Here is a 13,292-nt window from a genome sequence, read left to right as displayed (position 1 = left end):
GAAAAAAAGAAAAACTTTCTCAGTAGTCTGACTTTCTTTCCTTTTCCTTTTTTTGCAGTACATATATACTCAAATTTTATGATTTTTTTTTCCTTTTTTGAAGAATTGAAAAATTAAAATTTAGAGAGAACAGTTGTGTTCTTGGGGTACCACTTTTGGGTATACAGGTGGGGTATGAATTTTCTGAATGGAACTCTGCCCTCCACTCCCCTCCTCCCACTTATACCCCTTCCTTAGGGAGCCTTTGTATTAGTTTCCTGTTGTTCTTATAACAAATTACCAAAACTTAGTGGCTTAAAACAATACAAATTTATTATCTTCTGGTTCTGTAGGTCAGACGTCTGACATGGGTCTTCCTGGACTAGAATCAAGGTTTTGGCAGGGCCTGTGTTCTTTTCTAGAGGATCTAGGGGAGAATCCATTTCCTTGTCCTTTCCAGCTTCCAGAGGCCACCCACATTCCTTGGCTCGCACCCGATTCCCCCAACTTCAAAGCCAGCAACAGTGGGTTGAATCCTTTTCGCATTGTGTCACTATAACACTGATTTTCTGCCTGCTTTTTCCATTTAAAAAATTTGTGGCAAAACACACATAAAATTTGCCATCAAAACCATTTTAAGTGTACAGTTCAATGGCATTAAGTACATTCACATTGTTGTGCAGCCATCACTGTCATCCAGCCACAGAACTGTTTTCATCTTGCAAAACTGAAACTCTATACCCATTAAATAGTAACTTGCCATTCCACCTTCCCTAGCCCCTGGCAACCACCATTCTACTTTCTTGTCTCTATGGATTTGACCTAGGTACCTCATGTAAGTAAAATCATACAGTACTTGTCCTTTGGTGACTAGATTACTTCACTTGGCATAATGTCCTCATGGTTCATCCATGTTGTAATGTGTGACAGGGTTTCCTTCCTTTTTAAGGCTGAATAATATTACATTATATATATATATATATATATACACATATATATATATATACATATGCCCCCCACATATATATGTGTGTGTGTATATATATATATATATATATATATATATATATATATATATACACCCCACATTGTTAATCCATTCATCCACTGATCGATATTTGAGTGGCTTTCACCTTTTGGCTGTTGTGATTAATTCTGTGAAGAACATTAATTCTGTACAGATATCTCTTCAAGGTCCTACTTTCAGTTCCTTTAGGTATGTACCCAGAAGTAGAATTGCTGGATCATATGGCAGTTCTATTTTTAAGTTTTTGAGAAACTGCCATACTGATTTCCACAGCGCTGCACCATTTTACAAATTCCCACCAATAGTGCACAAGTGTTTCAGTTTCTCTGCATCCTCACCAACACTTGTTGTCTCATGTCTTTTTGATGATAGCCATTCATCAAAATGTGAGGTGATATCTCATTGTGGTTTTTTCAAAAAATTTTATTGAAGTATAGTTGATTTATAATGTATTTAATTTCCACTGTACAGCAAAGTGACTCAGTTATACACATATGTATTCTTTTTCATATTTTTTCCATTATGGTTTATCACACGATGTTGAATATAGTTCCCAGTGCTATACAGTAGGACGTCGTTGTTTATCCATCCTTTATATAATAGTTTGCAAGACTTACGTTTCCCTGATGATTAGTGATATTGAACATCTGCAATCTAAAGCCTCCCAACAAAGAAAAGCCCCAAGACCAGATGGTTTCATTGGTGAATTCTACCAAACATCTAAAGAAGAGTTAATACTGATCCTTCTCAAACTCTTACCAAAAAATTGAAGAAGATGGAACACTCCCAAACTCATTTTACAATGCCAGATCCCAAAGCCAGATAAGGACATTACAATTAAAAAAAAAAAAAAAACACTGCAGGCTGAAATACTAGATGAAAGAAAATATAAAAATTCTCAACAAAATACTGGCAAACTGAATTTCAACAGTGCATTAAAAGGATCATACACCATGATCAAGTGGGATTTTTCTCAGAGGCTGTGGCGAGCAGTGGCAGCAGCCAGCAGTGTGGCATTTCCCTGGCCCTGGGTCAGTGTTGGGCTGCTCGAGCTGTGGATCTGGGGCAGGGACAGAGAGCCATGTGCTCCCTGCCTCTGGTACATGGTCTACTGAGTTCCTAAGGACACAACCTGACTTTAACCTCTGTCTTCACCTTTCAAATATAGGCCTCTCGTCTGATGAAAAGAGAAAGGAAGAATGGACTACAGTCACCAAACTTCCCTAGTCCCATGTGGACAAGATAAATACATTTCCAAGTAAGATTTTTTGCTATGGTATTGTGTTTGCAGTGGCCAGTCCCATGTCAATGGAAGCCACTGGCAGAGGAACCTCCTCTGTGCATGAGAGGAGCTCATGTGTGTGAGAAGGAGAAAGCAACTGAGTGTGGACTAGTGAGAGCATCAGCAAGGTTGCTGCTATAGATAAAAAACATGCCCCCATGGGGCTTCCCTGGTGGCGCAGTGGTTGAGAGTCCGCCTGCCGATGCAGGGGACACGGGTTCGTGCCCCGGTCCGGGAGGATCCCACATGCCGCAGAGCGGCTGGGCCCGTGAGCCATGGCCGCTGAGTCTGCGCGTCTGGAGCCTGTGCTCCGCAACAGGAGAGACCACAGCAGTGAGAGGCCTGCGTACCGCAAAAAAAACACAAAAAACAAAAAAAACATGCCCCCAGAGCCTGGCCATAGAGAGTGAAGTTAAGGAGGTCTTTAGGACATGGCACCCTTACGGGTTCAAAAGAGATGATGTCCTGGAGGGCTTCCAGGAGGAGGAGTTGGTGCTGGCTGCTCACTGTCTTGTCTGTGGTATACCCCAGGGAAGTCCTGGCTGGGTTGTGTCCCTGTGCTGCTGGGGTTCTGGCTAAAGTGGGCACAGGTGCCCCCTGAATAGCAGGAGACAGTTTCATTGCTTTATATGCACTAAAGTCTTTTGAACTCAGATTTTTGCTGATATGGCAGGGCCTAAGCCAAAATAGACTTTTTTAAATTATAAGTTTGCAGATATATTTTTACATTCAGCACAGGGATTTGTACATATTTTTCTCTATCTTAATGAAATGTTTAATTTATTTGAGACCAAATTGTTTGAATTCCTTTAGACACACTTGGCCATACACAGGCACACCGTTGTGTGAGCTGTAGATCATACTCATCTCTTCACTGATGGATTTCCCCTGGGGCTTCTACTGACCAGTACTTTTAAATCCTAGTTTCAGATCTTTGTGTTCAAAAGTATCAAACAGCTTTTGTTTTAGGTTATTTGGAGTCACATTTTTTGCTAATTCACTCCAGCTTATCTAGGTTTAACTTGTCTGGAACTTCTTGGAGTTTCCAGCCAGTTTTGACCTCCTGTGTGGCCCCAAATCTCTCCATTGAATGGCTGGACTTAGAGCGACTGAACTGCCTTGCCTCTTGCCTGAGTATAGGCAAAAGAACACACCTCAGCCTCCTCAAGCCCTTCCCAGGCCTCCCCTCATTCACTTTCAGATAAAACTTGATCACAGCATTTTCAGGTTTGACAGCTCTCACTCTGATCACAAAGGGTGTGACATGCTCTCTCACATTTAGTAGAGCTGTGCTCCCAGGGGGCCACTTGGAAACCAGTATTTAGAGGCCTTGTAAGGTTTTTAAAAAATATTTTTATAAACTAAAAGCACCTAGAATAGATTAAAAAGATAAAAGCACCTAGAAGGGTACATTGCTAGGATTCAGAAGCCCCCTCATGCCCACTTCTAGTCACCACTCCCAAAGGTGAACCACTGTCTGAATTCTGAATTCATATAAATGGAATCATACAATATGTGCTCTTTTGTGTCTGGCTTCTTTCACTCAGCGTAATATCTTTGAGATTCATCCGTGTTATGTGTAGTTCATTCATATTCTCATTGCTGCTCCATTGTGTGACCATAGCTGCCTTTATTCATCTGTTCCACTCTTGATGGGAGTCAGTACATTTTTAAACACATGATAAGGTCATGTCAATGAAGCATAAGCCAGTGGGACCCAGGCCTGTCCCTTTAACTTTCTGAAATTCTAGGAGTTTCTGAGTCTTGTGAAGGTTTGTAGTGATTGTCCCCTCCTCACTCACAGCATGTGTCAGGGAGGAAATGCTGTGGAGAGGCTGGAGAAATCCTGTCTATGGGCTTTTGAAGTGTGTTTGCCTCTATGAATCTGTGATTTATTAAGGCCTGCATATTTAGCTTGGGTTTGGGGAGTGTTGTGAGAGATGCCAACCTTTGTCAGCAGACCAGACCTGCGTTGGTTTTCTGGAGTTGCTCTTTACATCCAGTCTGTTCTAGGTAGTATTTACTCTTGACCTTGACCTTGAACTCTGGGTGTGTGTATGTGTATATGTACACATGTAGACAAACACCCAGACTGGAATGACTGAAGGCCAGCTTAGAGGTGAGAAAAAGAGGGAATAAGTGGCTTCACCTGAGATTGTGACACCTCTTGTATTTTTCCCTTAAGGAACGAACTTCTTCTGCATCTGAAGACCTACAACTTGTACTATGAAGGCCAGAATTTGCAGCTCCGACATCGTGAGGTAAGGAGTCCCAAGGAAGATCTGTGAGGCTCCTTCCCTGGTGGCCAGCCCAGTCTTTGTCTCCATGTCTCCTGGTCTGAGAGTCCCTGCCTCTCCTGCCACAGTGAGGAGCCTCTCGATGCTAGTGATGTTATTGGGAGTCCCTAGAGTTCTTCAGAAGGAGACCCCAGGCCCAAATTTGTTCTAAAAAGGATGAGCTTTTCTGTTCTGGAGACATTGCTGCGGCTGTGTGGCTGGGCTAGCGCCAGCCTCAAAAAAAGAACCCTCCCTTTCATGAAATGACTCTTTCAGCTAACTCTCAAGCAGCCTTCCTCCTTTGGGGCAATTCAGGAACTTCACACAGTCCTCTACGTTGACACATCTGGGCCCATGTCCTATTGCTGAAGCAACCTGGACAAGTTACATAAGCTCTGGGTGGTAACTCTTGGCCCTTCCCCACAACTGCAGCAGCCTTCCTCGAGTGCCTTCTTGGAGTGTTCTTTGTTATCCATCTGTCTTTCCCCAGCCCCCATCCTGAATCTAAGCTTATTCATACTGTATCCATTTCTGTAAAGCCTGTTTCAGATAGATGGTGGAGTAATATATACTCAAATGTCCTTGACTGATAAGAAGTTGTGTGTAATACCCTTCTAAACACATTTTCAGGTTGTCAAGCCATGGGGATTTAATTCATAGAAACAAACGGATATCCAGATGGCAGAAGTTCAGCTACTAAGGCAGGCTGGTTGGGAATATTATGTAGTGGCTTTTTGTATGTGCCTCAAACCACACCACATAGGCAAAGTCCTACTTAATTTACTTAGGTTAAATTCTGCCCTACAATCATGTGATATAAACTAATGATGCCAACCTTGACCAGCTAGAAGGCCATATATGACCTGTGCTTAAATAAAGCTTTTCTCCCTAAGATCCCCAAATGCCCTAAAGTTGCTGCACTCTTCTCCTGCCTTCTTTATTACCCCCTCCCTCTCTAAGGATGATCCTGGGGCCCAGGTTAGTTGTTCAGTGAACAAGTATCATCTTCATTTATGTGGCTTGTCCTGAAGATGTGGCCATAGCCCAGATATCAGGTCTTGGCCTGCTTATAAAACATGGGTTCATGCAGGGGACACGGGTTCGAGCCCTGGTCTGGGAAGATCCCACATGCCATGGAGCAACTGGGCCCGTGAGCCACAATTACTGAGCCTGTGCGTCTGGAGCCTGTGCTCCGTAACAAGAGAGGCCGCGACAGTGAGAGGCCCGCGCACCACGATGAAGAGTGGCCCCCGCTTGCTGTAACTAGAGACAGCCCTCACACAGAAACAAAGACCCAACACAGCCATAAATAAATAAATAAACAAAAACAAAAAAACATGGGTTCAGAAAGGTTTTTCTGAAACTCTAGAAAGAAAACCTGACCCTTTAGGCATTGTCCTCAAACCCTCTACTAATTAGTGGCTGGACCATTAGCAAGATTTTGGTCGTTAAACAGCTTTTCTGAGATGTGTCCTATAGGTGATTAAAAGGTTTTATGGTGATTAGTGAGATCCACTTCTTTGGGATAAAACATGCAAATGTTTTTATAAGCGTTTCACATTTAAATTCTTATCAGTCAACAACCCTTGAGTATAAAGTTGGAATTCTTACAGGATTTATTCACCTCTTGGAGAGTTGTTATGTAGCACATTAGCTAATTATTGGCCTGGGAAGTTCTGCTGTTAAGAAATCTGATTAACACATCATCTCCCAACTCATGATCACACGATACTCTTTTTAAGGTAACAATTGATCTGGTAGAGGAGCTAGTATTCTGTTAAACAAACTTGAGGAAATATTACTTTAAATCTCCTTCAACCAGTGGGTCAGATTAACATATAACATGTTATAGCTAAAGACACATCACTTTCCATAGTAGGGGAGGGGAAAGTAGCTAGTTTAAGGTTTTAGCTCTTGCTTCTGTTAGCAGGGTTAGTCTCACATACTTTAAGAAATGTAATTGGACTTCCCTGGTGGCACAGTGGTTCAGAATCTGCCTGCCAATGCAGGGAACACGGGTTCAAGCCCTGGTCTGGGAAGATCCCACATGCTGCAGAGCAACTAAGTCCATGCGCCACAACTACTGAGCCTGCACTCTAGAGCCCGCAAGCCACAACTACTGAGCCTGTGTGCCACATCTACTAAAGCCTAGAGCCCATGCTCCACAACAAGAGAAGCCACCGCAATGAAAAGCCCATGCATCATAATGAAGAGTAGCCCCCACTCGCCGCAACTAGAGAAAGCCCGCACACAGGAACGAAGACCCAACGCAGCTAAAAATAAATTTAAAAAGAAAAGAAAATGTAGTTAATTTCTTTAAAGTCATTAGTATAAAAACAACAAAAAACATTGTTATAATTTGCACATGTCTATGAATTTTGAGGCAACTTTGCCCTGACCTCTGAGGTCAGCTTCAGAGCCTCAGGGGTAGTTTACAAGTGGAGAGAGTGTCTTGGAGCTGGGGTGTGACTGTAACTTGGGTGCACCCAGCTGGACACATCAAGGATGCTGTCAGTTACCCCCAACAACATGGTGCTGGCTTCCTTGAGGCTTTTCTGGGCTCACCCTGCCAATTGTTTTGTGGCAGGAAGAAGATGAGTTCATCGTGGAGGGGCTGCTGAACATCTCCTGGGGGCTGCGCCGGCCCATTCGTCTACAAATGCAGGATGACAATGAACGCATTCGCCCTCCTCCATCCTCTTCCTCTTGGCACTCCGGCTGTAACTTAGGAGCTCAGGGGTGAGTGAAGAGAGATGGGACTGGGGGGTGACCAGGGGTATCTGGGGGTTCCATCTATTCTCAAGCAGGTAAATTCCACCTTCTTCCAGCAAGCCTTGATCCCAGCACCTATTCCCACTGCCCCCTGCCTTCGACTTGGGATGAGGAGAAAGGGGTGTATGTTGGTGTTACTGGGCTTCCATGCCTGTCACCACAATCACTGAGTGAGAGTCAGAGTGATGAGGGGAGATGCTGAGTCAGAGAGGAGGAGCACTAAGGCCTGGGTGAGCAGCATGCCTTCCCCAGCGTGGAGACCCCTAGTCTCTGAGGGGTATCGTAGTGGCCAGCCAGGCCCAGTCTGCAGATTTCTGAAAGAACACCTGATGCCCCAGCATCCTCCCCACTGGGACCACTCCTTATAGAACGACCCCACCCCAGAGACATTTAGGGCTCAAAACTTCTGTCCAAAGCTCTCTGTGTCTGAGGGGAACCTGGAAGAGGAAAAAGAATATCAGGTCCTGTCCAAGCCAGCCAAGCAAGGTCTGCTTCAGGCCACACCTGGAGTTGGGTGGTGGCGTGATGGTCTTGAGAGGTCCCCTCTCCTTGGTTCCCACTGGAAGGTCTGTGAAGACTAAGCCTGTTCCTCCCTGTAGCCAAATGAGTAGTTCAATGCATCTAGTAAGGCACACCCTCTTTACTGTCTTTCTGGGGCTTCAGTTTTTAGGATCAAGTGACTATCCCTTGTTCCATCCTAAAATTTGCTGATACTGAATGCCTTGGGGCCAGAGCGTGGGTGGAGTGCGCCAACCGTTCAGCCAAACCACAGTGATGTTTTTTCTGTTTTAAGTAAGAACCAAGCCCTTTCTGTTGACCCCATTGAACATTTTGTTAAACTCCACAGCCAAATCTATTCTTTGCTAAAGTTGAGAGAAACCTACAATGTGGCCAAAGCCTGTTACTGATCTGGTTTCTTTCCAAGGGAATTTAAGGAGGAAAATCTTTGCCTGTCCCATCAGCGCCAGGGCGTCCAGTCAAGGTTCTCTGGTTTCATCTAACTTTGCCGGTTTTATAGTCTGCTTTGTTTTCAGCACTTTCACTGTATTTGGTTTCGAGTGGGCCAAACCCTTTCCACAGCGCCAGCCCAGGCCCTGGGGTGTTACATTCCGTTTCCTAAGTGAAATGATTTTTAAAATTCCACTTGACCATGTGGCCTTTGGCTGGCCTACTAAGGGGTCTTTCATGCTATACACTTATTTCTTTTCCATTCCCTGTGGCATCAAGCTGGTCTTGGTTGGTTCTTGAAACCTGCAAATACTTTGAGTTTTCAGGAATGGTAAATAATGTTGTCCCAGTGCCTGCTATAATAAAGTGAATGCCTGAACCACTGTGTTAAGAAGCATGCTGAGACCAGTTTCTGCTTTGGCAATAAAGAGTGCTTTGGACAAGGGAGTGGGAAGGGGCTGCTATGGGTGCCAAAAGTTCACCATTCCTGAGAGACTCTGCTCAGTTTCATTCTGGGGCTCAGAAGCCCACTGGTTATAATACAATAGGCAGTTCTTTCAGATTTTCAATTTTAAATTGTCTTCACTTAAAATTAGCATCCCTTGGGATTTCCCTGGTGTCCAGTAATTAGGACTCTGCATTCTCATTGCAGAGGGCCCTGGTTCAATCCCTGGTCTTAGAACTAAAATCCCACAAGCCACATGATGTGACCAAAAAAAAAAAAAATTATCCTATCTCTGCTGAGTCCCAGTGTTACCAAACCACACTTGGGTCTGCTCATCTACGTGCAGTAAAGCCAATTTAGTGACACCAGGTTGTGGTGAAGGAAAGTGCTGCGTTTATTGCAGGTCCAAGCAAGGAGTCCAGGCAGTTAATGCTCAAAAAACCCGAACTCTCCGATGGCTTTCATCGGAGAGTTTTTAAAGGCAAGGTGAGGGGAGAGGGTCGCAGGGTGGTAGATGCTCTTCTGATTAATTGCTGGTGAGGTAACTGGGTGGTATTTCAGGAGTCAACATCATCTGGTTCCAAGGGGTTTGGGGTTTACCTGCTTGTGGTCAGAATGCAGTTAACTTCTTACACCTGGTGTAAGAAGATACTTTTAATATTTGCAAAGCAACTCATGGACATGGCTCAGGATACTATCTATAGCCCTTGAGGAGGAACTAAAGGTCCTTGACTTTGTTTTTTGGCTAAACTGTTATTATCAATATTTTGTCTTGCTTGACTCTTTTCCTTAGTTTCTGCATTTTCTCACTTCTCTGATTAAATTTGTTCTTTGGAACTCAGGGAAGGCCTAGGAGGCTAAAGCTTTTTTACAAACAAGAGGAGCGGGATACAGGGGTCTGTTCCTGGGAAGCCCCCACAGGGTCTGCTTTGTGTCACCAGGGCACCTGCATTCTTCTCAACATGGGATGGTCCTAATTGGTTAAATATTAGTCTCCTTTCTGGCCAAATCCTCTGTTGATTTTCGATGTGTTTCTCTGAACTGCCACTGTACTTTTAGGCTTTGAGGAGTATTTTCCAGCTATCATAGCAATACCAGGTCTCAACTCAGATTGCCTGCTTGTGACCCTTTCTCCAGCAACCCTGAGAACACTGCCATCAGGGCCACTTCCAAAGCTGCCCTGACTCTTGTAGCAGCCAACCTATTACTTTCCATTCCTGCTAGATGGTAGAAGCAATTTCTGAGTTATTCCTCCAACAGAAGTGGGTCTGAACTAGAATCTTGTCCCTAGAAGTAAATGACCATTATTAGGGTTTTCTAAATAAGCTATAGAATTTGTACGTGCTTAGAAACTCAGCACAGGCACCACACAGGTGTTCTTTGTTGTTCTCTGTCCTGGACTTCATGTTGCTGCAAATACTGGGAACAAGCATTTTCTCCCTCCAGAACTCCCCTTCCCTGCCCAGTGCTTAGCCCAGGAACTGGACCAGCCTCGTGAGACACTCAGCACAGCCTACCATGTCCTTTGTGACCTGCTGTGTGCTGGTATCCAGCCTTGCACAGGCCAAGTGCTCCCTTTGTACGAGTGGGGTGGGGTGGGACTGGGGGCGTTCTTCTGCAGGGGCTGAACCTTTTGTTTGTTTTCTGCTCACCAGCACTATCCTGAAGCCCCTCACCATGCCCAACATTCCAATCTCAGAGGTGGATGCCCTGCCTGAGAATGATCAGACATCAAGTCCCACAGGTACATGCATGGTGGGAGGATCCTCTAGTTTGGGGCCGACTGTGTGAAGACTGATGTGATGAATGTTGTTCACTGTTACTTATGTTTTGAAAACAAAATTCACATGGTTCAATATTCAAAACTTATTTAAAAAAAAGAATTGAAAGTTTCCCATCTCATCCACCCACTGAGTTTCCCTCCCTAGAAGCAAACTGAAGGCATTCTTCCCAAGATACTCTTTGCAAGCACAAGGAAATACACACCAACAAAGCTTAATGGTTGGATGTCATTTCTTTTCTTCCCATTTTAATGTAAGTGGCTGCATTTTGCACATCCCTTTTCTATTAGTTTGTCTTGAGGATTGTTCCATACAAACCCATGGAGAACTTCTGCATTCTTTACATCTCTGCTGTATTACATTGTATGAAAAAAATGATAATTTAATTGCTCCCTATTGATAAACATTTAAGTCATCTTTAGTCTTTTAGACAAACAAAAGTGTAGAGTGTCCTTATACATGTCTCATTTCACACATTTGTCAGTGTCTGTAGGATTCTTTGAAATCGAATTTCTGGATCTGAGGCTATGTGCATTTGCAATTTTGTTAGATATTGTCAGTTCGACATTATCTTGCAAGTCCTTATATTGTGCTTATCCTGTGCAGACATTGTTCTAAGCGCTTTAAATGAATTAACTTATTTAAACCCTCACAACAATCTCATGAGGTGGGTGCTATTGTTATCCCCATTGTATGGATGAGGAAACTGAGGCACAGAGAGTTAGTGATATATGGTGTTGGGAAGGAAGACAGTTTTCTCTACCTTCTAGGTTCTTCTGGCTGGTCTAAGAATTAAATTGACATGAGACAGATTAACAGGAGAAAATCAAACAAAAGTTTAATAACAAGTAAACTTGGGAGAGACCCAGAAAAACTGAGTAACTCACCAAAATGGTTGATGCCCTCACCTATTTTTGTGTCTGTGTTTGAAATTTATTTTATTTTTTTATTTTTTTACATCTTTATTGGAGTATAATTGCTTTACAGTGGTGTGTTAGTTTCTGCTTTATAACAAAGTGAATCAGTTATACATATACATATATTGACATATCTCCCCCCTCTTGCGTCTCCCTCCCTCCCACCCTCCCTATCCCACCCATCCAGGTGGTCACAAAGCACTGAGCTGATCTCCCTGTGCTTTGCGGCTGCTTCCCACTAGCTAGCTATTTTACGTTTGGTAGTGTATATATGTCTATGCCACTCTCTCACTTTGTCACAGCTTACCCTTCCCCCTCCCCATATCCTCAAGTCCATTCTCTAGTAGGTCTGTGTCTTTATTCCCATCTTACCCCTAGGTTCTTCATGACATTTTTTTTTCTTAAATTCCATGTATATGTGTTAGCATACAGTATTTGTCTTTCTCTTTCTGACTTACTTCACTCTGTATGACAGACTCTAGGTCCATCCACCTCACTACAAATAACTCAGTTTCGTTTCTTTTTATGGCTGAGTAATATTCCATTGTATATATGTGCCACATCTTCTTTACCCATTCATCCGATGATGGACACTTAGGTTGTTTCCATCTCCTGGCTATTGTAAATAGAGCTGCAATGAACATTTTGGTACATGACTCTTTTTGAATTATGGTTTTCTCAGGGTATATGCCCAGTAGTGAGATTGCTGGGTCACATGGTAGTTCTATTTGTAGTTTTTTAAGGAACCTCCATACTGTTCTCCATAGTGGCTGTACCAGTTCACATTCCCACCAGCAGTGCAAGAGTGTTTCCTTTTCTCCACATCCTCTCCAGCAGTTATTGTTTCTAGATTTTTTGATGATTGCCATTCTGACTGGTGTGAGATGATATCTCATTGTAGTTTTGATTTGCATTTCTCTAATGATTAATGACGTTGAGCATTCTTTCATGTGTTTATTGGCAGTCTGTATATCTTCTTTGGAGAAATATCTATTTAGGTCTTCTGCCCATTTTTGGATTGGGTTGTTTGTCTTTTTGTTACTGAGCTGCATGAGCTGCTTGTAAATTTTGGAGATGAATCCTTTGTCAGTTGTTTCATTTGCAAATATTTTCTCCCATTCTGAGGGTTGTCTTTTGGTCTTGTTTAGGTTTCCTTGGCTGTGCAAAAGCTTTGAAGTTTCATTAGGTCCCATTTGTTTATTTTTGTTTTTATTTCCATTTCTCTGGGAGGTGGGTCAAAAAGGATCTTGCTGTGATTTATGTCATAGAGTGTTCTGCCTATGTTTTCCTCTAAGAGTTTGATAGTATCTAGCCTTACATTTAGGTCTTTAATCCATTTTGAGCTTATTTTTGTGTATGGTGTTACGGAGTGTTCTAATCTCATACTTTTACATGTACCTGTCCAGTTTTCCCAGCACCACTTATTGAAGAGGCTGCCCTTTCTCGACTGCATATTACTCCCTCCTTTATCAAAGACAAGGTGACCATATGTGCGTGGGTTTATCTCTGGGCTTTCTATCCTGTTCCATTGATCTATATTTCTGTTTTTGTGCCAGTACCATACTGTCTTGATTACTGTAGCTTTGTAGTATAGTCTGAAGTCAGGGAGCCTGATTCCTCCAGCTCCATTTTTCGTTCTCAAGATTGCTTTGACTATTCGGGGTCTTTTGTGTTTCCATAAAAATTGTGAAATTTTTTGTTCTGGGTCTGTGAAACATGCCAGTGGTAGTTTGATAGGGATTGCATTGAATCTGTAGTTTGCTTTGAGTAGTAGAGTCATTTTCACAGTGTTGATTCTTCCAATCCATGAACATGGTATATCTCTCCATCTATTTGTATCATCTTTAATTTCTTTAATCAGTGTC

The 13,292-nt window shown here is 43.0% G+C and overlaps 1 protein-coding gene across 1 annotated transcript in view; it reads left to right on the top strand.

Annotated features, from left to right (window-relative positions):
- The window catches only part of RASSF2 (Ras association domain family member 2), a 48,753-nt gene that overhangs the window by 18,764 nt on the left and 16,697 nt on the right, over positions 1 to 13,292 (top strand). Inside the window, exons 3-6 of the mRNA XM_060124109.1 lie at positions 2,175 to 2,264; positions 4,474 to 4,549; positions 7,152 to 7,303; positions 10,385 to 10,473. Of these exons, the coding sequence (XP_059980092.1) occupies positions 2,206 to 2,264; positions 4,474 to 4,549; positions 7,152 to 7,303; positions 10,385 to 10,473 (376 nt within the window). The 5' untranslated portion in view covers positions 2,175 to 2,205. The remainder of the gene's footprint in view (positions 1 to 2,174; positions 2,265 to 4,473; positions 4,550 to 7,151; positions 7,304 to 10,384; positions 10,474 to 13,292) is intronic.

The sequence above is a fragment of the Lagenorhynchus albirostris genome, chromosome 15 (genome assembly GCF_949774975.1).
Source record: "Lagenorhynchus albirostris chromosome 15, mLagAlb1.1, whole genome shotgun sequence".
Taxonomy (NCBI): domain Eukaryota; kingdom Metazoa; phylum Chordata; class Mammalia; order Artiodactyla; family Delphinidae; genus Lagenorhynchus; species Lagenorhynchus albirostris.
The sequence above is the reverse complement of the archived record's forward strand: the minus strand, read 5'-3'. Positions and strand labels throughout refer to the sequence as shown.